This window comes from Sinohyriopsis cumingii, chromosome 1, assembly GCF_028554795.1.
Source record: "Sinohyriopsis cumingii isolate HCF-2022 chromosome 1, ASM2855479v2, whole genome shotgun sequence".
Taxonomy (NCBI): domain Eukaryota; kingdom Metazoa; phylum Mollusca; class Bivalvia; order Unionida; family Unionidae; genus Sinohyriopsis; species Sinohyriopsis cumingii.
In genome coordinates, this window is record NC_142961.1 from 158,691,655 (window position 1) to 158,719,278 (window position 27,624).

Below are 27,624 nucleotides of genomic sequence, written 5' to 3' on the forward strand. Positions count from 1 at the left end.
AATTGGAGTAAAAAGCCTTGCCAAGAAATGGTAACTGGCCCAGATTGGTCCTATGGTAGGATTTGAACCAGCATCCACTGGACCACCACGAATTCTGCGACAGTTCATGTTCATGCAGATACCGTTTTTTTTTTTTATTTGTACAAGGAACTGTCAGTAATATCCATGATTGCACTGACTTAACCAGCCAGTAGATTTTATGCTCCATTGAGGATTGCAGTGTTGGTGCATTTGTGAAAAACATTCCTACCAACCAACATATGTCAAGAAGATATTGGCTGTGATAATCTTAACTGACATGCTTCATAATATCCCAGTAATCTTTTGCCATAATTCATGTGTATATTTTAAAATAGTGTTTAAAGAAATTGAAATATAATTATGATAGCTTTTCTAGTTCAGCAATATAATCCACAGCATCAGTATTTGGATGAATTTCTACTGTTGACTCACATGGGAGCAAATGAGAAAATCTTGGTGTTGGCAAGTTAAGCAGAAAAAAATCTTGGTGTTAGCAAGTCAAGCAGTAAAAACTCACGAACAGCACAGATAAATAAACTTAAAAAAACTTAGAGTGCAACTTAAATTATGCAGAGTGAAATGCTGACCAGAAATCTTGTCTTAACACCTTTCTGTTGCGTGGACCATTCTTTTAGCAGTTTTTAACTGTTGTATGTATGGTGGCCTCCCTCTTGACTCTGATTTCAAATTGCTGCAGTTTATATTTCATTTCTTTGAATGTAATTGGTCTTTTAGGTTTCAACTTTTCAGTGTACAAGTCATCCATTGCCTTTAATTTTTTCTCCTGTCCACCACCATGGGCTGTATGATTGATGTCACAAATAATCAAAAATGTATGATCCTTCTTTCAGTGGTTTCTTACCCATTCTTCAAGTTCTTACTCCTCTTTAACACAAACTGTGTAACAGGGTTCATGTAAACTCATCCAGATGTTGAATTTATCGTAAGGCTGTTTTTGTGTGTCTTGTGGGGATTTTGATCAGTCATTTTGTAAGATGAATCTGCATACTTCTTTATCTTGACAACTGCTACTTACAACTTGGGAAGGTTGGTAAAGGTAAGCAATCATAGTACCCTCCTGCATGTTGCTTGAGGTGATTAAATGGAGGAAAATTGTTTGTGATCTGTGGTGGTGGAGGACAGAATCCAGGTAATTGAGTTGATTAGTCTAGTTGTTGCAACTCCAGTGCAACACTTTACTTAAAGCCTCATCTTCGTAAGGTTGGGTGGTCGGAAGGATAAAATCTGATCATTTGAGGAAGCCACTCTATTGGAATGCTTTGATCTTTGTATTTTGGAGATAAACACATCTAGAGGTGGTGTAGGATCTAGAAATTATGCGGTACTTGAACAGCTGTAAAATTGGCCACCACAAAGATGATTGCAAGAGGAACCCTGTTTTCCCTGGATTTCATAATGGGTAATCCTACATGGAGAAATTATGCGTATCCACTTATTTTGCTCGAGAAACTGACTCCGGTGGAAGCAGGAGAAGGACCTGAGCTTCACCAAGGCAGCAATTCAAAAATTATTAGCAAATCAAACACTAGTGCCGACAAAGGGGAGAAGAAAACCTTTCACAAATTCCGTCTTTGCCCAGAAAGACGTTACCAGTTCACAGGGCAAGACCAAGTTTTGTCCCCTTCCAAACCTGAGCAAGCATCCAATAAGAAGAAAATTAGTCAAGCTAACAGTATGCCAAATAAGACAATGAAAGCCCAACGAATGAGCTACAAGCCATTAGTACCAACGGTGTTTCAGCTGGGTTGAACAGAATTGGCCAATTGGCACCCTTCATTGATAAAATGCCATCTCACCTCTGTCTGTGTGGGTTTGAGTCTCGGATTCGGCTAATGTGGGTATGTGAGAAAGCTTGCCAGTAGCTTCTCGTGGGTCAGTGGTTCTTTCCGGGGTTTTCCCGGGTTCTTCCGCCACCATAAATACTGGCCGCAATGTATGGCCTATCGTGTGCTGAAAAAAGGCGTCAAACCCTACAACAGCAACAATTTTCATTGATAAAATGGGCCAATAGGATAATCATAATGGGTCAGCCACATAATAAAATGAAATATATTTTACATGGTAATTTTTTATACATGTTATTCGAATGAAAAGCCAAATAAATGACCAAATTTGAGATTATCATCTCTAATGCCTCTGAATATACTTGGTGAGGGAGAAGTTGGAATCTACAAATTTAAGCCGCTCCAACATTATTGTTGTTGGTGTTTGCAAAGTTTCAGCTTTCAATCAATTCCTTGATAGCATGTTTTTCGTCTTGTTTTTTTTCTTTCTTCTTTGGACATTGTGAATTCCAGTTGGTGTCAGAAGTTTAAATTTTATGCCCCTCCATTATTATCAGTGTTTGTAAAGTTTCACCCTTAAAACAATTCGTATAGGGTGTGATTCAAATTCTTGTCACAAGTTTCGCTTTCTTGTGACTTTTGTCCCTGTTTTTTGGGGGGGAGTGGGGGCTTTACCATCTTTTTCACTAATCATCTGGTAAATGTTATTGATTTCACAATTCAACTGCGATGTGGGGTATGGGGTAAATAAATCACATGTCCATCATTTCTTATCTACTTCTTAGCAAAACTTTGCAGAGATTTCAAATGATAAATTGTACTACATGCCCTGTGACTAAAAGCAGCTGTTTACAAGAATCGGACTAAATATTCTTAGATGCAAATGGTAATCAAATGTGTAGAACTTACCTTGACACGTTGTACGTTGTTTAGTTTGTTTTTTGTTGTTGAGAAAATTGCAAGTCATTCATCAGCCAGTCTTGACCTCTCGATGAAGAACTATTATTGGATATAGTGTATTATTATTATTGGATATAGTGTATTATTATTATTGGATATAGTGTATTATCAACTGCTTCTGGAGTTTCGCCATACATGGAATTAGGAGAATTGGGTATTGTAGTGATCGGTGCAGTTGAAAAGATTGCTTGATGGATTTTGTGAATTTGGATTGCAGCAATAATTGGACAGTCTGGACATGCAATACTTTAATGATATTTGCAGGAATGCTGCATGGGAGCATCATGGCTGAAACACTGCCATTGGTCATAGTAACATTATGGCATGCAAGAAAACCAGATCTACTAGTAAGAAACCAGTTTGATCCCACACACTGAAAGAGCTGCTGTCTGTGGAGATTCATGCAATAGCCAAATAAAGAGCAAATGAAAGAATCTAATAGATTTTCTAAAGCATATAATGGGCCTATCATGCCCTTCAGTAAGTTTGGAAGTCTAGACAAATATGGACACCAGAGAGCCTAATGTTGCACCAGGGAAACCTCTTGGAAAGTCTTTCATACATTTTGTTAGATACCATAATGAAAATTGTCAGGTTTAATGCATATCATTTGATTCTCCAAGCGAAAGGTACCAGGATCCCAAACATCAGCTAGCAAAATATGGCCTGCCATCTTCGCAATATGGGAGAGAAAGAAAGAAAACACAAAAACCAGAATATACCCTTCTGGTCAGACAGGAGTCGACAGATGGAGGAATAGTATGGCCTATGGACACGTTAAATTTTGTTTGCTCCATGACCAGTGGGATTTTACTCGTGTCATCCCTATGCAAAAGGTACTTTCCAATCCCACTTCAGCTGGACTGAATAAAGTTTTGGTTCTGAGACTGTCAATTTTTTTATTTTTTTTTATGAAACATTTTTATCTAAAATCCAGTAACTTTCTGTGCATGAGTGTCTTTGGATCACATAAAAATAGTGAAATTTTGTTTTAGTCTTGTATTTCTCACTATCTCTCCCCCATCATGAAAGAAGAAAATTTGTTTTTGTATGATGGTGTTGTTTTAAGCCACATACCTAGACCAGTCGTGGATAGCTTGCATTTTGGAGTAAGGATGAAACCAGTGTAAATACATCAAATGATAATATCAATGACCAGTAAATTCTTGACCATGTACCCAAGTGTGTGAATAAGTTGCATGCTGGATAAGAAGAAAGGCAAATAACCTTGGAATCTAAAGGTGAATGGTGAAGATCGTTATTCCTGAAAGAATTTTTTATGTGAAAGAGGTCTTTTGATTTTTGGGGAAAAAGAATATGGCCATGGTAATTGTGGCAGAGACAGCAAGATGTGTAACTGACAATATTTATAAAAAAAAGAAATCCTGGTGCTCATGATTAAGACCATTTCTTCTAAAAAAAATAATTAAAATTATGGATTATTGAAACCATTTCAGATATTCTTGAAAACTCCAAAATGCCATATTTGGCAATGAAAATATCTTTTTACATGCCTGAGTTTACATAGATACCTGTAAATGCAGGACCATCAGTCTGATATCGCAGAGAATCGTTAATTTTTTGTCAGATATTCTCGAGGTATGCCAATGTACTAAGTATGGGTATATGTATAACTGAGCTGAAAGGAAAGTGATGGAAAACTTCAAATCTTGAATTTAACTTGAAGATACTATCCATAACAACTTCCAATGATATAAAAGTATGCCAAGCTTAATTTTTAAATTTCGAACAGTTTGGAAGTTAAGAACAAGAACGGAAACTGAAAGAAAACTTGAAATATTAGGTTGTGACCTTGTCCATGAAGATGTGATTGTAATGTTGTAGGCGACTCGCCTTTTAGTGATGTATAGGTGTAATCTCGTACAGCTTGAACAGAAAGTGTAACTTCAAATATAGAGCTGGGATGTTGACCTTAGTGAAAGGATCCTCCAACATGGTATGTGACATGCCTAATAATATTGTATTAGCATATCCATTTTTATTCTGTACTCGATCAGCTGACAAGTTATAAACATACTCATCTTCACATGCCAAGGTTCCAATATGTTACCCTATCTACACCTTGGCAGATAAATCATATATTTCATTGCTTTGTCCTAGCGACATCTGTTGGATTGCATATAAGGGTGGTACATTTTACACTGGCCAAATATGGTGGAGGTAATTGACTTCAAAAGCATACTTTGTAAGTTTAACATCAAAAGTATGACTAAGTACCAGAAAGAAGCCATTACAGGTGTATTTGAGGCAAAGGATATTTCTGCGCAAACATGGAGCAGAAGTGGAAAATTGCTTATTTGTGAGTCCATTCTAGTTGTGTGCTCCCCTTCTCTTGATCATGTAGTAACAGTTCATATTTAAACAGTTTGATTTTGATTGCTTGCCGCCACATCCAGTGGAATTCACAGACCCAAAGCAGTGAAATATCTGATCAATAGGCCAAGGTGTAGATAGGTTAACATATAGAAACGGATAAAGATAACTGATATCATGTCTCCACATTTTGTAAATTGTTATGGGACACAGTCTTTAGTTTTATAAAAGCTAACATCTAAAAGGAACAGGACACTGAACTTTGACACAACATATAATTAAATGAAAAAGGAGGAAAAATAACGACAGTTATCAATTGGCAAATTTTATTAAATAAAAAATGCTCAATGGTTATCAATTTTACTTGGAATTTTATACAACATTAGCAATAAATAGGTAACCAAAACATCTGCAGCTGATTTTTCCATAGATGCCAACATACCTGATATTGCCAGTGTCTCCAATTCTTTAAACGTGTGAAATTCATTGTATAATCACTGGTTCTGGTGACACACTTTGCACCACCACGTCCTTATCAATGCTAGATACAGTAAATGAAAACCCAATTCTACAGTCTTCATGTCACATAAGAAAAATGTGGCAGATTAAACACCAACAAGAAAGAGAACATATTTTAATTAGTTTATTTTGCACATACTTGAAGTCACTACATTGAGAACATTAAGTATGTGCAAGTGACGAGTCTAGCACATAGAGCGAAGTCGGATCCAAAAACTTTAAAACTGCAGATCTTACAAAGTCATTTAAAAAGATGCAAAAGCTTATGAATTATTCATCCATCATTGTCAATCATTAAATGTAGAAGCATCTTTACAAAGTTTCTTGCTGAAAACAATTTACTCTTTGAGTGGCCGTCTTGGTGGTCATGATGTTCGGAAATACGTTTCCAGATCCCACCATAGCAGTAAGACCAAGCTTTTTACCATAGTATACATCTATGCACAAATTATAGGCTGTCTACAATAATAATGATGAACTTTTTCTGCTTCTATGGGACGCAGTCACCAAAACCGCCCCCACCAGCCATCAAGAGGCTTTGTCCCTGGACCTACAACAGGGGACATAAGAACTCCCTTTAACTCCATATTTATCTTTTAAACACACTGGCTTCTCTATTCTTTAACCTGACATTGCCTTGCTTTACAGCAAATGTGATTATGACTACAGCTATCTATGTAATTGGTTACTTCTACATGTATACAGCAAGACATTTGTAGTCTAAACTCCAACCATTTAACAGATCTTTAATCGACCATACTTGAACAATAAACAAGTCCAAACTATCTTTAAGAGAAAGAATGGAGCAGAATAAAATATATGTGTAGGAAATTTTTTTTGATTTTCCTTTGCTACATTGTCCACTAGGATATTTTTTGAAGCAACTGACAATTTTTTTTACAAATCTGCAACAGATATTAGTAGTGTCATATAGTTATTTCAATCCAATGTATAGTCAAATAAAACTGAATATTAAGATGTCTGAGTCACTGTACTACAGGGTTGCTCTATCACAGTGCAGTACATGCATTTAGCTCCGTTCAGGGTTGCTCTATCACAGTGTAGTACATGCATTTAGCTCAGTTCAAATCCTGCTTCAGACTCCACTGCATACAGAAGCTTTTGTCTCATTGTCCTTTCATCAAGGATCTCCGGAAGCTTGAGCAGGTTCATACAAGTGCTTGCAGTTGGTAATCTGTCAGATTCACTTCCACCATAATGAATTGCCAATGCAGGATAGAGATCCTAAAAAAAGATATAGAGTATAATTTCTCAAGCATGACCTTAGAAAACAGTAGAGGCAACAAATGAGGAATTATCATTACCCACTACACCATGTACATTAAAAGTGAAGCAAAATGATTGCACAATAAATGAAATGGTACAAATGACATGTTCATTAGAAGCTTCTTGTAAACTTTTACCATGGGTCAATGGAAACGTAGACATGTTATTTAAGTGCAAGTTAAAATAGTTAAATACTCTACCCTACAGAAGTTATTACATAGAAGTGATGGGGTAAAACTAATTTTAAAATATGCAGTATTTGCCTGCTTTTATAACACTGCTCTTTTTCTGCTGCTAATCCCCAGTTGAAGGTGAAAACTCCCTCCGATTTATAATTGGAGGTTTAGAGCAAAAATAATACAGTCCCAGTCTGATGCCTTACTTGCTTCCCTTCAATTGGAATATTGTCCTTCTTTTGACTTGAATCAAGACTAAGGACCTGAGAACAGGGATGGATGAGAGAATCCAGTAATTATTACATAATAGAAGTCAGATTTTAACAGCAAAAATACATTACATGTTATTAATGCACTATTGACTGACTTAACCAGCACAGAGGGAGGCAGATGGCCCAACAACAGCTGTCGGCAAGTACTCTCCATTTATATCCAGTAAGATGCTATTGCAGACTAGAAAATGACTGGCTGACAAATTGCTGGGATGACGCAATTAGGCCTAAAGCATGAATGGCCTCACTTGGGTGTGCCATTGAATAGAAGTAGAATGAGAAGGTGCAAGTGAACACCAAAAGATGGCTTTCATACCATTCAAAAGTGGAATGATCAATAAAGACTCGAGCTGTAGCAAACGCTAGAACCTCATGGGCTTAGATTTTCTCATGAAGTAAAGAAATCAATGAGACTGATAAGCTTTATATAGAGAAACTTGTTCACCTTGAAATATTGGCTTCTGATGTATCAGAAGTACTTAAGATGGGGTTAAAAAGATGCTTTCAACCATCTCCCTTTTACTTGGCCAAACTGTAAGGTTCTGAAGGGACAAAATTATTTAACTTATCATCCCTAGCACAAATGCAACTGAGATGAGGGATTAGAAAAATCAGTTCAGAAGCTACTGAATGTAGTTGATTTTTGGCTAGAATCGTAATGTTTGGCACAAAAAGGAGACTGAATTGTAATTGTCATTCAAATGAAGGCAGCCTTCCACCATAAGGCATACATTTTACTCCTGTTAGCCGATCCTAAAGAAGGAAGACCACCTGTAAGATTTTTGAAAGAAGCCTCATTCAGAAGTTCATATGGAAGTTTAGACAAACACACCTGAATACAAGAAGTTCTGAGAGACTAAGGACTGACCAAATGGTGGAGCCCATGGAAAACTTCAAGAGTACAAAAAAGGGCTGCTCTATAGTTAGAAATGGTATAAACTAAGAAGTCTTTTCTTTCAAAAAAAAAGGAAAAAGTCCACAGCTGAACGGGGCAATGAGGACCAATGCCCTGATGACTGCACCAATCTCAGACTCCCTACTTAGCAATGTAAACCTTGAAGGTTGACTGCCTCCAAGCACCAGTTATGCAGTCTGCAACCTTACCAAAAAACTTATCTTGGCAGATAGATGATTAGATATGAGCCAGACTTGAAGGTGGAACATCGGTGGGTTGTTGTACAGGAAGGACCCTCCAAGCTGCAACAGCCGATTCCACCTCAGTAATAACTTCCTTATCGTGTCCACCAACAGGTCAAAGAGATTGCTGAACCATTACCACTGGGATGTTGGGGGCTATCAGTATAGGTGGACATAGTTCTTACTGTGTGAAGAAATTGTGGGATTAGTCTGAAAGGGGCAGAGATGATAGTGTACAGTTGATCCCACTTCAGACTGAAGGCATCCACCCTTCCAGACATTCTGATCTGCACTGTGAAGACACAAATTGAATCATAGTTTTTTTAACCTTGTTGCCAATAAGTCTACCAAGGTTTCCCTCACAGATGAAAAAGACTTGCACTGCCGATCAATGTATAGACCATTTTATGAGGATTATACTTCCTTGCCTTGACAGGCTGTCTGCTAGAATATTCCTCCAGCTTAGCGTGTACTGGAGAATAATCCTCTCCAAAGCTGTACATCGAAGGATACACACTTCAAAGCAATGAGGCATAAGTGTCTCAATTGCATCTGAGGCATGCCATGACCAATGCATTTTGTGTGACAACCATAACACAGCAGTGTCTAATGAAACTGATGCAGGCCTGTAGTTTAGAAAAACAGCACATTTTTAGGCCAGTGAAGACTTCTAGATGGGACACAATCCTTGAAGGACTGTCCCCAGGCTTTACGTGAGCACTTGAACCCAAATCTGAGTAGTTAGGTACTGGGCATGTTTTGGAACTCTGACCAGAAACATGTCCTGGTTTATCCACCAGTTGAGGTGGTGATTAAATCTGGATTCCAACAGAACCCAAACTTAAAAGAACCCTATGAGGTCCTCAATTGGCTAGCAGAAGAAAATGGAGTGAGGCTCTGCATAATGTCTTAGGGGTACTAGATGTGCTGCCAAATTCATAGCCCTAGAAGAGGTAAAGGCAAGGTGACAATGAAGACTTCTCAAACATTCTTGCTGTATCTGTGTGATCCTGTCAGGATATACAAAACAATCCCTTAATTTGTGAGGAAATTCATCCAGTGTAGATGAAATTCTGAGAATGGCTCAAATTGTACTTCTCTATGTTGGGGATTAATCCCAGATCAGTCTCTGCTTAACAACATAACAATGTATATGAAAGCAGTTGTTAAATACTGGTTAATAATAACCTCAACAATCTTAAGTGAGCCACTATGACTCCCATCATCATGGTAAAGACTGGACAAGGAAGCTTGCTGAAGAATTGCAGGACATTCCTGTGGGACAGAAAGATGTGGATGTGTTGGTAAACATTATGGAGGTTTACAGAGAATCTGACACGTTTGCCCTTTTACTACTGCTAATTGAGGCTGACGGCTCCATCGTAAAACTCTTCCCAAATCAACTTGTTTAAAGGGGAATGATTGACGATAGCGAAATATTTTCCATTTTTCTGAAACCAGGCATATCCAGGAATATAATCCCTTGCTTTGAGTGTTTAACGTCCTCTTTTCTGCTCCAATCCTTAGAAGGATGTATACCTCTTCCCTTAAGGATTCCAGATTGGTCTGGTAAAAACAAATGAGAGGGTCCTTGATAACAGAGGAAGGTCCCAGAAGTGAAGCCTCTCATAAAAGGACACATGCATCCTTTTGTAACATTCAACTTGACCTCTGTCTGACATCTAGAGCATGATGTTGCAAAAGGAGTGACTCCCTATGGCCAACTTCTCTCTTCCTTTGTGGGGAGGTGGAGACTGGATTGTTTGCAAGAGCAGGATTAGGCAGAAGAAGTGACTACCTAGAACCAACTACTTTCTTAATGAGGGAGGTGGACTGCTCTTGTACTTATGGCAGGGTAGGGGTTTTAGGGAAGTCTGTTGGTTTCACTGGGACACCTGTTCAAAGCTTTAGGTAAGGGACCCACAGACCTTGCACGCTAAGAGCAACTATTTGCCAATTTAGCTGAGTTTGGAACCACAGCTATTGATCAGTGCTGCTCATCTCCAATACCCTGAGAGACCACCACTGGGATTAATCTGATGAATAATGATGCCCTTTTTGGATCTTTGCTGCACTCCAGCAAGACCTTTGAAAATTCCATGGCAACATCTCTACATAGCTGAAGCAACATGGCCTTCAGTACCAACGACTGCGAAAGCAAATGTCTAGCTATGGTGGCACTCATAGGGTTATATGGCAAATGACTTCACCTTACACCTGTCACTCCTGAAGAAATTCATAATATCATAAAGTGATGGGGGGATTGACTGACCCTTCCACTGTCTGCCTGCATCTTGACCTTTGGCAAGCTTTTTTTCTGTGTCCACAAGAGTGTCAGCTAATATAAAAATTAGCTGGGTAACCTCTTCTCAATGTGGTAAGGTAGACCCCTCCCTTTCCTTTAAAAATGAAGTTTGGGGGTGGTGGTGGTGGTCTGCCCATTCTTCTGACCAATGCAGCCGTGGAAACTTGTCCATGGTACCATGGAGGGATTGAACAGGAACATGCAGGATGTGATGAAATGAAGAAAAATGCTAATGTTGCTGAAATCAATTAGATAGCTTCATTTTTTAAACAAACTTTTCCATATTTCAACCTACTTTGGCATTCCTCTCCTACCACTGCATTTCAACCAACCAAAATTTACGTCAGCAGAGCTTAAAAAAGTGTTCCCTTGTTTCCGGCTTTTATTCAATCAGGAGAAGACAGAGTAAGATTAGCCTGACTAATGCAGCTGTTTCAAAAGGTGAGATTTTATTGTGTGTGAAATTTTACTGAAAATATGGCCTATAGTTCCCTGGTCAGTCAACTGTATGGCCGGCGCTACCATATAAGCAAACTAGGCAGCCGCCTAGGGCGCTGATTTCAGGGGGCGCATTTTTTAAAAAAAAATTAATTTCTGGTGGGGAGGGTCCTGAATCGAACCTTGCCTGGCACCGGCCCTGGGCTTTACAACATCATTTGTGCTGGAAGTAAGATGTTGCACCTAAACAACAGAGATGGTGGATATCTGAGTTGTTACTGTTACTAAAGATAATAATGGCTTGCCATGCAATACAAATAAAACAAAAACAAAAAAAAGTAAATAGTAACCTTAAATCCTAGCAGGGGTGGCCTTGAGCAGCTAGTGACAAACTTGAGAAGTTTCCGTTTCTGATCCTCTGTGAACTGTTCTACAACCTTCCAAAAGACCTGTATGACAGGATGATCATCAGTGTAGCCACCAGAGTAATGTGTGTGCCGTTTCATATCATCCAGATCAATCGGAACTGGTGCTCCTGATATCAGAACCTGTAGTTCATGGTGGTCAAACATCCGAAGCCATTCCAAGTTGATAAGGTTTGACAAACCATTCCGAAAAGCAATACAGTGAGGCCGAATCTAGGAAAATATAATAACAATGATGATCAATTATAAATATATAAAGACAAAGAAATAAACCAACTCTTTCTAAACTGTACAGGAAGTGCTGCAGACTAAATTGCCCCACTATTACCCATGCAGATCAACTCTGAATACATCCAAAATACTTACATTTGTTGAATCAGTGTGGTGAAACAAGGGTTGCTGTGAATACCATATCTCACAAATGAATAATGTAATGATACAGCTTTCTGTTGATGCAACTGAGATATGAAAACCTAGTGTATCATGATAAAGACTGCATATATACAGTAATAAGACACTAAAAGTTAAGTAAATGTTGAAGGTATTATTTACATATATCCATAAACTGGGTTTCATTAAAAAAAATATCACCACACTAGTTTGTTATCATTATCATAAAATGATTACAGAAAGAAAAAAAAATTGAATTCAAAATCTTTCACCTTAAAATCAATGGCAGAGCAGACCATCATTTGAATGCAACAAAATAGATATTCTGTGCAAAGTTCACTGGTATACACATAAATCACTGATAGTCATAAGCTTGATGAAGTCCTGGGTAGGTGATAATGGGGCGTGTGCCCATTATTAATTCTGCACAGAATTATCCCAAATGGGAAACAAATTAATGGAGGAAATTGATAACACTGGGAATTCTCCATGATTTTCAAATCTTTTTCAATAGGGAAAAATGAAAATCCCTTAAGTACATCCAGTCTCTCTAAAGGATTGTGATAAGACCATATCTTATTTTTAACAGCTGAGTGTTGAAACAATTTCTGATATTCCTGGATCAGTGAGACTGCACGGAAGATTTGCACAATATTCATTTAGGACAAATGAGAAAACATTTGAAGACATTTGGTAAAAACCCAATGCTGATATGGCCATCCATTCAGGAAAAATTAGTGAGGTTTTCAATATGTTCATACTGGCAGCCATAGTTGAGGTCAAACTGGCACCATTTTCTTTCAGAACCAAGTTATAATTAGTCTTCTGTGGAAACCCCTATGTCTAAATTGCTTTAAACTGAGAAAGAGTAGCAATAACACAATTGTTAAGATGGTGGCCATCAGACTGGCATCAATCTCATTTAGCACCAATCAGACAACATGGGAAGTCTTCTGGCGAAAACCCTATGCTGATATGAATTTCCATCTGGGGATTGTAGGGATACGATTTTCAAGATTACAGCGGTGGTAGCCATAAGGATATAAAATCAGCACCCCATTTATTTCAGACCAACTAGACACCGTAAGAAGTCTTCTGGTGCAGACCTCATGCTGATATGACAATCTGACTGAAGTTTAAGGAGGAAAAGTGCCTGTGATAATTACCTGTTTGTTTATTTTGTAGTCTGCCATGAGATGAATATATTCAATCCTATTATTGCTAGTAACAGGAATGTTTCTTCCTCCTGGCTTAAGCTCCTCCATCTGGTAAACAATTTATAAAAAATCAATTAGGTGTGCTTTAAACAATGCATCAAAACTAATCACCTTAGTTGGTCAGAGTCAAAACAACAAAGAAACTGCAGATATTAGAAACAATGTCACACATGTTAAGCAATGCCCTCTATGTTTAAGAACTTTCAAATGAATAGTGATGTTTTATATTTTTTTAAAAACTTCATAATCACTCAATACATGACACATTAGATGAAGCAAATCTATCTCAATCCAAATTCTATGAGAGAAAGAGGAACAACCATGGCACCAATTAGGTTGAGGTATTTTAAATTTCCTTTAATATAGTACCTTTTTAAATAGGAATATTAAAATAAATTACAGATAGTTTGGTATATTATAGTTTGCCAGGTACACACTTTTTCACTCTTTTGTTTTTGTTTTTGACAGTATTGTTTTCTTTCTGAAAAGGCCTATTTGGTTCTGCATTTCATACTGCTGAGGCCAATTGTGGATGCATGTCCTTACTGGTATTTTCATGGTGAGTAAAAGTATATGTAATTTTTGTGGTGGGAAATCTCAATAATTTCCAGAAATAACCCAGTAGAAAAATCCACAGTACTCATATCAGGCTCCAGGAACCAAACTTTGATACAAAGACACTGTAGGTATCAATATTGTCATGTTGAATATATGTATGGTTTTATGATCAGGATCTCAATTTTTTTTAAGTTATGACCTTTGGGAAACATACAACCCTTATGTTTTGCTCCAGTCAATCAATTTAAGATCACTGTCCCAAAAACTCTGGAAACTGTATTCTATCAGCCACGAAAACATTGATAAAAAAAAAGACTCGTTTGAATACTGTAAACATCAACCGGAGATCAAAAAAGTGTACTGAAAATATGCTCTAAATGTTATTCTTTGAGAATATTTAACAAAGCATAAAGTTACAGCAACAAAGTTTCAAAGTGATGATATAAAATTGATCAAAATGCATTTATACAATGAAGCTATTGCTCCAAACATACTGTCAATGGAAAGTGCATCCAAAAACCTGTATGTCACATTATATCGTCCTTACCAAACAAACTCTTTGCCAATTTACAATGCATACAACGTGAACATTTAGAACATTTTTTTGGGGGGTGAATAGTTTTTATTTATTATGCTCTTTAATTAAGACGGGTATTTAAGAATGTTTCAATACCTTTGTTTCTCCGAACTGACTTTCAACCGTAGAAAAGTCCAAACCTAGGTCTTCCACACTGCCATCATAATGCTTGAGGAACAACAGATTTCTGACAAATAAGAATTTGATACGAGTTGTTATTCATTATCATTTCATCACCCTGAAATAACTTTCCCATGGAAGGAAAGCCCATTACCACAGCTGCTTAAACCCCTACCCCCAATTCATGTCGGTACAAATTTGATTAAATGCAAAGCTGCATAATAAAACATCAATGGACTGATGTATTCCAATAGAAATTGAAAGATACAGCAACTTTATTCTATTATATTATATTATATTAAACCTATTTCAGTCCAAATATTGTTTCTATTCTTTTTGAATATTTATCCATGTTTACATGTAAAATGCATTTAGAGTTGTCCACCGAATACTTAAATTGTGAAGAAAAGACAACACAGACATACAAATATGAAATGAATCCAAGCAAATTACCTGTTCATTCATTGCAAAATAAACAGAAAGATGTGCAAATACTGGACTTTAGATTTTGGATTCAGTAATATGCTATTAAATAGTCCACAGAGCAATGCAGTTTTTAAAAAGGAAAACTCTATAAAACCCTAGGTCTTTCATAGTCATATTTTTGACAATTCAAAAAGAAATCTATTTCATCTTTCAACTTGTACAAAGATTATTTTCGGTTCTGAATGTGTATATCACCATCATAAAATATTTTTTATTATTATAACAAAACAATCTATTTCAATTACGGGGCCCCGTGTGGTCTAAAGTGCTCTCCGTTACGGATCACTGCCATCTCACCTCTGTCTGTGTAGGTTTGAGTCTCGGATTTGGCCAATGTGGATATGTGAGAAAGCTTGCCAGTAGCTTCTTGAGGGTCGATGTTTTTTTCGGGGGATTTCCTGGGTTCTTCCTCCACCATTAACATTGGCTGCCAATTATAGCCTATTGTGTGCTGAAAAATGGCGTTAAACACTACAACAACAACATTTCAATTCTTGTGTATGTGAAGGGAAGGTGGTGGGTGCTCACCATATCAGGTAATTAATGAAGGTCGCTTTATTATTGGTAGGAAATGGGGTAGTTGTGTGCAAGATAAACCTTTGCAAGACAACACAAAGTCAAAGGAAGTTTCTGATCCTTCGCTACATGTGGTGAATGAAAACACATCCAGAATAATACAGAATGAAAAGAAAAAAAACAACACAAAAAGTCTATTTCATCTGCTTTCAAAAACTAAACAAAAAAGAACATTAAACCCCACAAAAATATTACATATAGGGCAATATTGAGACTAAATACTCGTAATAAAAGCATCCAGCATACCGCCAGTAATTCAGTCATATAAAAATATTATTTTGAGGGGAGAGGTGGGATCAATGGCACCTTTAACCCATTACTGACTACACAGTGCTTAGGAATGGGAACTAAATGCCTTCCCAAAGACACACCAGGGCAGCCGACCAGGTGTTGTCTGTGTAGGGTGTTTTCTGGGTAGTGTTTTGAATCTGTGACCCGAAGCCCTACCGAGTGCTTGCCATTAAAATTGCAAAATTGATCAGTAAACACTATAGATATTTCCACGCATGTTAAATTAAGATGTTCAAAATATTTCAGAACTGATAAAAAAAATGTTTTCTTTTTTTGAGGAACGTTACTAATAAAATGCAAGAAGTTATAATCAGTGTAATTTTAATCTTGGGCTCATTCAAGCTGAAAAATGTTGGCACCTAAATCAAACAAGGTTTTGGTTTGGTTTATGCTTCACAGCACACCAACACATGTAGGCTATTTAGTTCCATGGCAATTGCAGCAAAACATCTTGCCAAAAACAAACCATAGTAGCCGAACCAGGTTTATGCAATGGTAGAGTTAAAATATGCACCCTTTAATCACTGATTTAGAATGTCAAGAACTGAACAACCATTGCACCTGCCTCCATTAACCACCTCTTGTGACCTGCATGTAAGCACATCATGACTATTCTACATGGGGCCCCGAGTGGCCGAGTGGTCTAAAGCGCTCTTCGTTACGGATCACTGCCATCTCACCTCTGTCTGCGGTGGTTCGAGTCTAAGATTCAGCCAATGTGGGCATGTGAGAAAGCTTGCCAGTAGCTTCTCGTGGGTCGGTGGTTCTTTCCGGGGTTTTCCGGGTTCTTCCTCCACCATTAATACTGGCCGCCATGTATAGCCCATCGTGCTGAAAAATGGCGTTAAACCCCACAACAACAACAACAACAACAACTATTCTACATCTGTGTGCCTGCAGGGAATTCAAAGTCAAGTAAGCAATAGTTCCAGTTAAACCAGCAAAGTCAATTAAAATTATGCTAAGTACAATCTTGCATAAAGACTGACAGTGAGGTTGTTTTGGTTTGCCAAGCTTTGTACAGCATGCTAGGGGCTAAATGGCACATAAACACAAGAATTAAAAGTCATGGTCTCAAAACTAAAAGATACACAATTGTACCAAATAAATGTTAGGAAGAAAAACTTTCTCAAATAAAACAGTCCAACAAGTTGATGTTGTTGTTTTAGGGTGTAACGCCATTTTTCAGCACAAGGTAGGCTATACATGGCAGCCAGTATAAATGGTGGTGGAAGAACACAGGAAAACTCCAGAAAAAAACCACCCACCCATAAGAAGCTACTGGCAAGCTTTCTCATATACCCACATTAGTCGAATCCAAGACTCGAACCCATGCAGACAGATTTGAGATGGCAGAAATCCGTAATGGTGAGCGCTTTAGACCACTCGGCCACTTGGAGCCCCATGTCCAACAAGTTAAAAATACATGGTAAAAATGTTAGCATTTTTTACAAGGTACATAAATTAAGGGATAAAGGTAAAATATATAAAATCCTTAAAATACAGGGCTAAAATTACTAAAATAAACTGCATTCTCCTAAAAACCCAACATTTTCTCTCATGTTATGAGGAGCTTCTTAACTGAGTTCACATAAAAAAGTTCTTTCTCACAGTATGGAAGTTGATGTATTAGACAAATGTGTTTTACTGTCACTGGACATAGGGTATGCACTCTGGCTGATGTTCATCTTTCAGGAGGTATGCATGTACAAGATATGTCCTTTACATGGTCAGCACAATACAACATAATATCTGCAATATGTTCTATAAAAAGGGATGCCACTCTCCAATTATAGGTTTAATGTTCCAAAGTTTCTTGGTGTAGTTTTCATTCCTTATTTTGGCAAGTATAGAGAACATGTCAGTTTTATGTAATATTTCATGACTGTACGTAATGTTCAATTTAGCAAAGGATGACTGAAGGGCAGCTATGGCTGCTTTATCTGCCCTTCATTACTCTTAATACCAATATGACATAGCAGCCATAAGTGCAAAATAATAAGTTTAATAAAAAAAAATTCTGACTGCATCAGCAAATCATGTGTCTGCAAGGATTGGTTTGGTGTTTGTTGGCACAACAAACAGAAATATGTTATTTAGTGCAGGGGCAACTGGTACAGTTGTTCTTGTCCTGGGACACACCACAGTTTCCAACCAAGGCTGACCTGATAACATTATTAAAACCTACATATTTTCTGTGAGTCCTTCAAACTAACCACTGAATCACCGTGGCATCTGCCATCATGAGTTGCTTCTTATGACTTGCAGGTGAGTGCATCAGGCCAATTCTATATCCCTGAGCCCACAATGGGTAGTTCTTGCCCAATTTGGGATATTTGCCAGATAAGAGTTGTCACACTTACGATTTTGAAAGACTTTCAGCATGGAAAGAAAATAAAAAAAAAATATGAAATTTGTTTTATTAAGGTTCCAATGTAGTTAAAAAGACATTTGTATGGCTATAATTTCTGTTATAGAAATGTAGAGTTTATCCAATGACTGTCTCAAGATTGTAACATGGGGTTACTGCAATGGAAGCTAAAACTTTGTCTTCAACTTTTGAAGTGGTCTTGCACTAATGGATGAGAAAAGTAAGACAAATGGTTCCACAACTTCAGAATTCAGAACAAAGAAAAAAAACATAGCAACAAGTATTTTCCCTTCCAAAATGAGACTGTAATCAGACATGATTTTGGTCTTCCATGAAAAAAGCTTAAAAATTCTTAAGGGGGGTTTGGGGTCCTCCCCCAATGGGGTCTCGAGGGGAAGTGCCCCCAATCCAGGGGCCCAGGGGCTTCAGCCCCCAACCAAAAACACATTTACACTCATAAAAAACTGCTCCTGGTGTAACTTATGATCATAAAATAAACCAAAATAATCATTTGAAAAACTAATAAACTTAACAAAAATGTTCAACTTGAGTTCAATAATTTCACAATATTTATAGTCACATGAATTTGTTTTCCAATACTATTGATGCTGAAGTTATTTCTTGTACATGTCAGTGTTCACATCGTAATTAAGTCTAATAATTTCTCAATTTTTTCAGCAAATATATTATAATTCTCTCTTTTCATAACAAATCTGTAAAATAAACACCCAAGTACATCAACTATATACAAATAGTCCTATACATTCACTTGTCTTTTTCTCCAATAGATACAACCTGTTGATATGCCAGTCGAGCTCTTTTTGCGGCTTTGGCAAAGATTTCTTTAGCCTTCCTTTTTGTCACCACTGACCTTTTTGGCTCAATGTGCAACCATTTCTTTTCCTTCTCAATGAGAGCCTTTTTCCTTTCAAGCTGGTGCTTGTATTGGCAAGATGCAGTGCACATATTCTGACAGGGCTACATCTGTTTTCTCATGCAAGAAATTTTTCCTCGTATAGTAATTAACTGCACTTTTTCCAGATGCCTTCTGAGATTCAATTTTTCCATATGCAGCTTGTTTTGTAGGTGCTGTTCCAAACACTTCCAACCGCAATTACGGTAATTCAGATCTTTCTTGCAGAGGTCACAAATTTCCAGTCCTCTAGCAATCAGTTTTCTTATAAACTGACCAACTAAATTTCCATCAACTTTTCACTCATGCCGTTACCATTTCCATACATTTTCAAACCTTTATCTGAACATCTCATGTCATGCTCTCTCTCAACAACTCGGGACCCCATGTTTTACAAGCATGCTTCTTTTCATTGCCATCAGTTTCCATTACACAAAGATTCACTGGATGAAATTAAATCTTTGACCAATCAGAATACTCTTGACGAGAGTCGTGTGTTAACTAATATTTGGAACAAATAATTTACAAGGGTTGTTATGGAATTGGACCGAACAGACCGTTTTTAAAAAAACTGATCGGAGATGATATGAAAAATGGACTATATCAAGAAAAATCTGATTCAAGTCAGGAGAAAAGTGGAATTCTGCTTTAAAATGGAGAAAAATCATGTCTGCGTAATAGTAACCATGACAAAATTGATTTTGTTATAAATAAATAAATGTGTTCTGGAGATACTTACTTGTACATTTGTGGGTCAAGCGAGGCAAGGTGATGAATGTCCAGGTCTCCACTGTGTCGGCTCAATATTTTGGAAAGGAAAAAACTGGCAAATGGCAACTCTATCAACATGTTCTCATACAATGCCTGACAAAAAATAGAAAAGACTCTTGAGAATCCATATCAGCAAGATAGCAGAAATGTCCCAAACTACCTTCTGTACTTAATACCTATGAAACCACTTTAATTAGCCTTGGAGGTAAGCTGATCTTGACGATTTAAAAGAATACTGCTGTGCCCATAGCAACCACTTGCATATGTGAATTACTGGTGTATAGAAAGGCCACAGTTCTAAGTTCTAGCATCATGGAACAAATCCTAAATGATCATTCAATGTGAACAGCACTAGTGTGGACAATATCATCGCTACTGGAATAAAATTTATATCTAAGACTATTCTTTATCTTCTTAAAACAAAAAACAAAGTACAATTTTACAATGGTAAAATTGAAATAAATTGGAATGAACTGGAAAATGGATGGTACCTACAATTAAATCTTCACACATGAAAGAAAAAGGAAATTAACTTTAATCCAAGCTCATATCCAGTGGGGACCAAGAAACAGAGAGCCTAGTTTTCTCAAGTTATACTGAACATATTCAGTGGAGACCAAGAAACACAGAGTCTAGTTTTCTCAATTTATACTGAACATATTCAGTGGGGACCAAGAAACACAGAGCCTAGTTTTCTCAAGTTATACTGAACATATTCAGTGGGGACCAAGAAACACAGAGCCTAGTTTTCTCAAGTTAAACTGAACATATTCAGTGGGGACCAAGAAACAGAGAGTCTAGTTTTATCAAGTTATACTGAACATATTCAGTGGGGACCAAGAAACACAGAGCCAAGTTTTATCAAGTTATACTGAACATATTCAGTGGGGACCAAGAAACAGAGAGCCAAGTTTTCTCAATTTATACTGAACATATTCAGTGGAGACCAAGAAACACAGAGTCTAGTTTTCTCAATTTATACTGAACATATTCAGTGGGGACCAAGAAACATAGAGCCTAGTTTTTTCAAGTTATACTGAACATATTCAGTGGGGACCAAGAAACACAGAGCCTAGTTTTCTCAAGTTAAACTGAACATATTCAGTGGGGACCAAGAAACAGAGAGCCAAGTTTTATCAAGTTATACTGAACATATTCAGTGGGGACCAAGAAACACAGAGCCTAGTTTTATCAAGTTATACTGAACATATTCAGTGGGGACCAAGAAACAGAGAGCCAAGTTTTCTCAATTTATACTGAACATATTCAGTGGAGACCAAGAAACATAGAGTCTAGTTTTCTCAATTTATACTGAACATATTCAGTGGGGACCAAGAAACACAGAGCCTAGTTTTCTCAAGTTATACAGAACATATTCAGTGGGGACCAAGAAACACAGAGCCTAGCTTTATCAAGTTATACTGAACATATTCATATGAGTGAACCTAAAAAACTCAAATATAAGTTGTAACCCATTGAGAAATAGAAATTCTTGAAAGAGGGGACTTAACAATATAAGTTGACACATGTTTAAAATATAATCATTAAAAACAAACGAGGCTATTGTGCAGAAATGGGTTCTGTAACATTTCTATATTTATCATATCTGCTCTCCATACCTTGCCAAGCATTCGTCCCAGAAAGTAGAAATGTTTATTGAAATTTTCCACCAGGATTGATGACTGTGGATTTGGATACAGAAAATGGTCAGTTGTTTGACTGAAAAACCCTCTATTGGGATCAAAGCCTGTTTTTAACAGCTGGGACAAAAATTCTCGAAATATTCCTCCACCATCTACCCCAGCTTCATCTAACCCTGCTGCATTCACCAGCTGTACCCTCATCTTCAGCTTCAGATTTGGCTCTGAAAAGACAGAATTAGTATTCAATTTGCAATTCAAATATTTGTGATTTGTGATTTTGATTTTTAACGTAGCTTTAACAATTTTTCAGTCATATTGCTACGATGTCTGCATTGTGGCAGTTTATGGTGATGTCTAGCACTGGGGCATCATGCTGCAGACATGCAGCATGATGTCCCACCCAGTCACATTATCCTGACACCAGGCCGACCAGTCCTAACACTAACCTCTTAATGCTGAATGCCAAGCGAGGCAGCTGTTAGTACCATTTTTATAAGTCTCTGGTATGACTCGGCCAGGGATCGAACCCACGACCTCCCGCATCCGAGGCCGACGCTCTAACCACTAGGCCACCGGAGCGGTCACCAATTCAAATATTACCTATAATGTTGTTATTGAAAGATAAAACAGTATGATATATTATAAACATTCCTTTTTACTGACTAGATAAATGTTTTATCTAACAATGGTGGTAATGACTAAAACACTGATAGTATTTATCATGGCTTTAATTGCAATTATTGCTTCTGTATATAGTAAATACATGAAACTTGATAGTTTTAAACAAACTGTCACTACAATATTATGAAATTTTGTTGATACACCAGTTTATTCCATCTTCTATTATGGCTTAGTACTGATATTTCTGTCGGCAAATATGAAAACTATTGTCATGCATAAACAATGGTCCCATCGCATGTAGTATTTAAACTGTGCTTTGAAGTATGGTGTATCCCTAACCATATCCGACTTCCATAAACTTCAGCAAAAAAGGTTCAATTTAACACTGCCACTGCTGTCAGCACAAGTTACACATATCCGACTATGCTGATGAGACAAGAATATTAACAGTTTTTATACATCCATTTTTTAAATGCTATTGAGCAGTGTTTTTAAAATTTGTCTTGTATCTGTCAAAGGTCTACAGAGTGTGCAAGTAATATGCAAACATTAAAAACAGGAGTACCAGTACATTTTGCTCCTGCTGGGAGTTTAATGCCACACAATGTGGGTACTAGGCTGGTGTGGTTAACTGGGAGTTTAATGCCACACAATGTGGGTACTAGGCTGGTGTGGTTAACTGGGAGTTTAATGCCACACAATGTGGGTACTAGGCTGGTGTGGTTAACTGGGAGTTTAATGCCACACAATGTGGGTACTAGGCTGGTGTGGTTAACTGGGAGTTTAATGCCACACAATGTGGGTACTAGGCTGGTGTGGTTAACTGCAGAGATTATTGACCGATGGGTGTAAATGACTTGGACCTTTGGTTAAGGTAAGCAGTCTTGGAGTTAACTTAATTTGCAGAAACCACTGTGTTCATATTTGCTTTACTCTAACCATGAGCTCTGACCTTTAAACCCCAGAATGTATAGGTTTCTTTATTACTTTAAGTGCAAGCCATCAACAAACTTTGGTTAAGAAACTTTCACAAGAAAAAGGTTATTCTGCAAAACCAGTTCTTCTTTGAGCCACAATAACCATAACATTTGCCCTTTTGACACCAAACTCAATAGATATCTTGCATACATTAAGTGCAAGCCCTCCACAAACTTTGGTCAAGGTATATAGTTTTGAACAAAACTTAGTCGCAAAAAAAAATTGTTCTTTTATTCACAATGACCTTGACATATAACCTTCTCACTCCAAAAATTGGTCTTCTTTCTTACCTAACACGTTGTTGATGTTGCTGTAGGGTTTAACGCCATTTTTCAGCACATGATAGGCTATAAACGGTGGCCAGTATTAATGGTGGAGGAAGAACCTGGGAAATCCCCGGAAAGAACCACCAACCCAAAACTCATGGATTTATTGAAACTTACTCAAAACTTTGCAAATTTATGTAAAAATAATTTTGTTTTTGTCAAAACTGCATGTCCCCTATGTAGCCAAAAAATCCAAAATGTTCTTAATGTCAAACAATTTGAATATTCACTACAACTGCATGAAAATCTAATAAGGTCGTCTATATTACCAACAAACCTACCAGATTTCATTTGTCCAGAGCATGTTGTTTTTGCTTCATGGCACTAACAAGGTTAAATAAAACAAGTTTATGTCCAGGTATGTAAGCACTGATGGCATAAACAAATTTTATATATAGAAAACCACTCAAACCAAAAGATTTTGGTAGCTCTGGGTGATCGAGTTCTAAACCACTCATCTTTACCAATTACTGCCATATCATTTCTATCCTCGTGGATTCAAGCCGTGGGCTCTGACAATGTGGGTATGTCAGAAAACTTGTCAGTAAGTTCCTGTGGGTTAGTGGTTCTTACCAGGGCCTTCCGGGCTTCATCCTCCACCAGTAATATTGGCTGCCATGTACAGCCTATCATGTGCTGAAACAGTGTGTTAAAGCGACAACAACCAAAAGATTTCTTATCAAGGTCAAGGAAAGTATGAGAATCATGCAAGGGTCAAAAGAATTTTGGACTTTGGAACAGAAACCAACACTGGAGTTAAAATACAGGGTACAATGACATACAATATTTTAGCAGAAAAAACTAACATCATGACTACATTCCTCACTTAATATGATGGAATTTACATAATTGACAATAATCTATTCTATGCAAACTGGTGAAGTAACTGATATTTACCATTTTCAGGTGATAACTTATCGAATGCATCCTCATATATGTAATTTCTCCTAATTGTTACGCCAATTGACGGCCCAGACATGAAGTGAACAAAGTCTCCTTGTTGATCCTCACGATCTTTTTCTATCAGCTTTTGGAATATCTAGAATATAAAAATAATTGTATATTTTTTAGAAATTATTTTTATCTTACCCACTTGTGCTTAATGTTTCTTTCGTAGTACTTGCTTCATCTCTTTACAAGACCCTTCAGTATCTTGCAACTCCAGAAGTTCCTCCTATGCAAATAAAATGATAACCACATCTTTTGCTTTGTTTTAGCAACTGAAGTTCTGATGTATTATCTGCTCGCTGTAATGAAGTCAGACAAGAGTGGTCTCCCCTAGTGGCACCAAATCCTACCATTCATCAGTTACTACTGAAGAAGTGCACACAATGCATTGACGCATCTATGGAAAGGGTTTGGGAGGGTGTGCCTACATGATCATATCATGATAGGGTCAAGTATTATCAGTGAAAAATATTTTACTAAAATATTGTTTTTTTCTTCAAATACATTAACTGATAGCTTTATGGGCCAATGGTTGCAAAGACTGCATGTTCGTGTTTCCTGAAAAGTTATGAAGAAAGGATGTACATCTAAACGAGAAAAATCTGAAACTGCCTTTACCATATATTGGTGGACTCAACAAGAGATTACAAAATAATCTTCTGAAAACATGTAGCTATGTGATTCACAAACTCTTTAACACCATCCATTCAATGTCGGTATATCCCAAAGATTAAACACCTCTGAGTATGGTTATCTATAAACTTCAGTGTGATAATTGTGAAAAAGACAACATTGGTGAACCACTAATAGCCTTGAAACAAGAGTTAAAGATGTGAAAAAGACAACACTGGTGAGCCACTAAAAGCCTTGAAACAAGAGTTAAAGACGTGAAAAAGACAACATTGGTGAACCACTAATAGTCTTGAAACAAGAGTTAAAGATGTGAAAAAGACTACATTGGTGAACCACTAAAAGCCTTGAAACAAGAGTTAAAGATGTGAAAAAGACAACATTGGTGAACCACTAATAGTCTTGAAACAAGAGTGAAAGATGTGAAAAAGATTACATTGGTGAACCACTAATAGCCTTGAAACAAGAGTTAAAGATGTGAAAAAGACTACACTGGTGAACCACTAATAGCCTTGAAACAAGAGTTAAAGATGTGAAAAAGACTACACTGGTGAACCACTAAAAGCCTTGAAACAAGAGTTAAAGACGTGAAAAAGACAACATTGGTGAACCACTAATAGTCTTGAAACAAGAGTTAAAGATGTGAAAAAGACTACATTGGTGAACTACTAAAAGCCTTGAAACAAGAGTTAAAGATGTGAAAAAGACAACATTGGTGAACCACTAATAGCCTTGAAACAAGAGTGAAAGATGTGAAAAAGATTACATTGGTGAACCACTAATAGCCTTGAAACAAGAGTTAAAGATGTGAAAATGGCAACATTGGTGAACCACTAAAAGCCTTGAAACAAGAGTCAAAGAACAATTGTTACATAACGCAGAATCCCTGACAGCAGTTGGTGAACACTGCAAAGAAATGTGCCTCACTGTTTCTTGGGATAATATCAGAGTAGTCAGCAGAGACAATAATACCCTAAGAAGAAAAGTAAAGGAAGTTATTGAAATCCTTCAGGAGGGACTAGTGTTGAACGTTGATTCTGGATTGGACTTTCTGCAAGTGTAGAGAAGGATTTTGTCAAGGGATCAACATATTGGTGATCATGTGACTCCACTCTAGACTTCATTCCTCTGAGGAAGGTCTTGTGATAAGGTCGAAAGCTAAGGAGTCATGTATTTGTTTGCTATAGAAAGGTATCTACTTGTACTTCATTAATTATAAATGGTGTCACCGGTAACAACATTCATTCCAGGACATTATCCAATTAAAATATGTTAAGAGAAGAGGAAAGAGGTCAAAGGAATTACAAGCCTGGAGCTTTCCCTAGTTCCATTCTCCTAATGCACTGCTGTCCAAACTTTCTGACACCATGGGCCACTGAAAAATGTTTTTCTTGAAGCTGAGGGCTACAGCAGAAAACTGAGAAGCAATGACTATATAGCTGCACGAGCTCTGGCGGGCCATTTAAAATCAGCCCGTGGGCTGCATGCGGCCCATTGCCACCGGGTTGGACAGCACTGTCCTAATGTATTTTAAACAGTTGTGTTATGTGAGATATGGGCTAAAAATTAAATAGAAGTAAAGTAACTAGGTCACTATAAGGCTGCTGAGTAACCTAGTATGGTAGCCGATTTAGATCCTACCAAATCAAATTCAGCCCTTTTGAATGAAAGGTCTCACAGACAGAAGCTTTAAAATGTATTTGGCCTGCATTTAAAGTCCTGAATGATATTAGCTAGGGATTAGTTTTGCTGGTGGTGCCTGCCATAACATCAAAAGATGATATGCACAAGAAATTCATGTGGCCTTGGTTAATTCCTTGCAGGTTGAGCTAATAACCCATCAAATTTTGGATACAGAACCCAAGTGCCTCTCCTCACTGGCTCAGTGTTACCACTTCAATGCTATGCTGGGGTTCTGAATTATGTGCAGCCTATTTAACTGCCATAGCAATGTGGGCTTTGAACTCCCATGCATGATCAATGCATGACCTTTTAGGAGTGATGAAAAATTGCACCAGGTCAAGCATTAATGAAATGGATACCATATTCTACACTAACATAGAGATGATGTGAAAAACAGTATTTCATCTTAGAGAGCAGCAGGGTTGACATGTTAACTGCTGCAAGCTCAGCAACTTGGTACTATATGAATCAAATGTGCATGTGGAATCACAGAGATCAGAATGATGCTGGTTACTCTTTGAGAGGAAAGCCTTAACATTTGCAGGGTCACCAATCTTGACCAAAATATGATCAGAAATTTCTTTAATCTGTATAGACTGCATTTCAGGTGACAACTTATTGAAGGCATACTCAAAAATGTAATTTCTCCTAATAGATATACATCAATTGATGGCCCCGTAGTAGAAAGAAGGAATGGGTGTTAATCCTCACTTTTAATACCCACTGAAGATTTAATTTTATGGGCCTAGCTCACTGCAGTGCTTATCCCTGTTAGGCATCAATTACATGTCTGCATATATCATTCCTGGCAGCATGGATGTGTGCCAGTAGCTATTCACCAAATAC

The 27,624-nt window shown here is 37.3% G+C and overlaps 1 protein-coding gene across 2 annotated transcripts in view; it reads right to left on the bottom strand.

The window, feature by feature from the left end:
- Positions 1–5,429: 5,429 nt before the first annotated feature.
- LOC149808228 (ubiquitin-protein ligase E3C-like) overlaps positions 5,430–27,624 on the bottom strand; it is an 81,019-nt gene continuing 58,824 nt past the window's right edge. Inside the window, exons 17-24 of one of the 2 annotated variants that reach the window (XR_016424286.1) lie at positions 24,415–24,556; positions 21,569–21,813; positions 19,918–20,042; positions 14,518–14,608; positions 13,236–13,334; positions 11,605–11,892; positions 6,065–6,884; positions 5,430–5,996 (exon numbers count right to left, since the gene is read on the bottom strand). Coding sequence is in view for 1 of the 2 variants with exons in the window: in XM_089975177.1 (XP_089831303.1) it covers positions 6,714–6,884; positions 11,605–11,892; positions 13,236–13,334; positions 14,518–14,608; positions 19,918–20,042; positions 21,569–21,813; positions 24,415–24,556 (1,161 nt within the window). In the remaining variant the exon portion in view is untranslated. Of the gene's footprint in view, positions 6,885–11,604; positions 11,893–13,235; positions 13,335–14,517; positions 14,609–19,917; positions 20,043–21,568; positions 21,814–24,414; positions 24,557–27,624 lie in introns of both variants that reach the window. The other variant, XM_089975177.1, reaches the window with a different exon arrangement.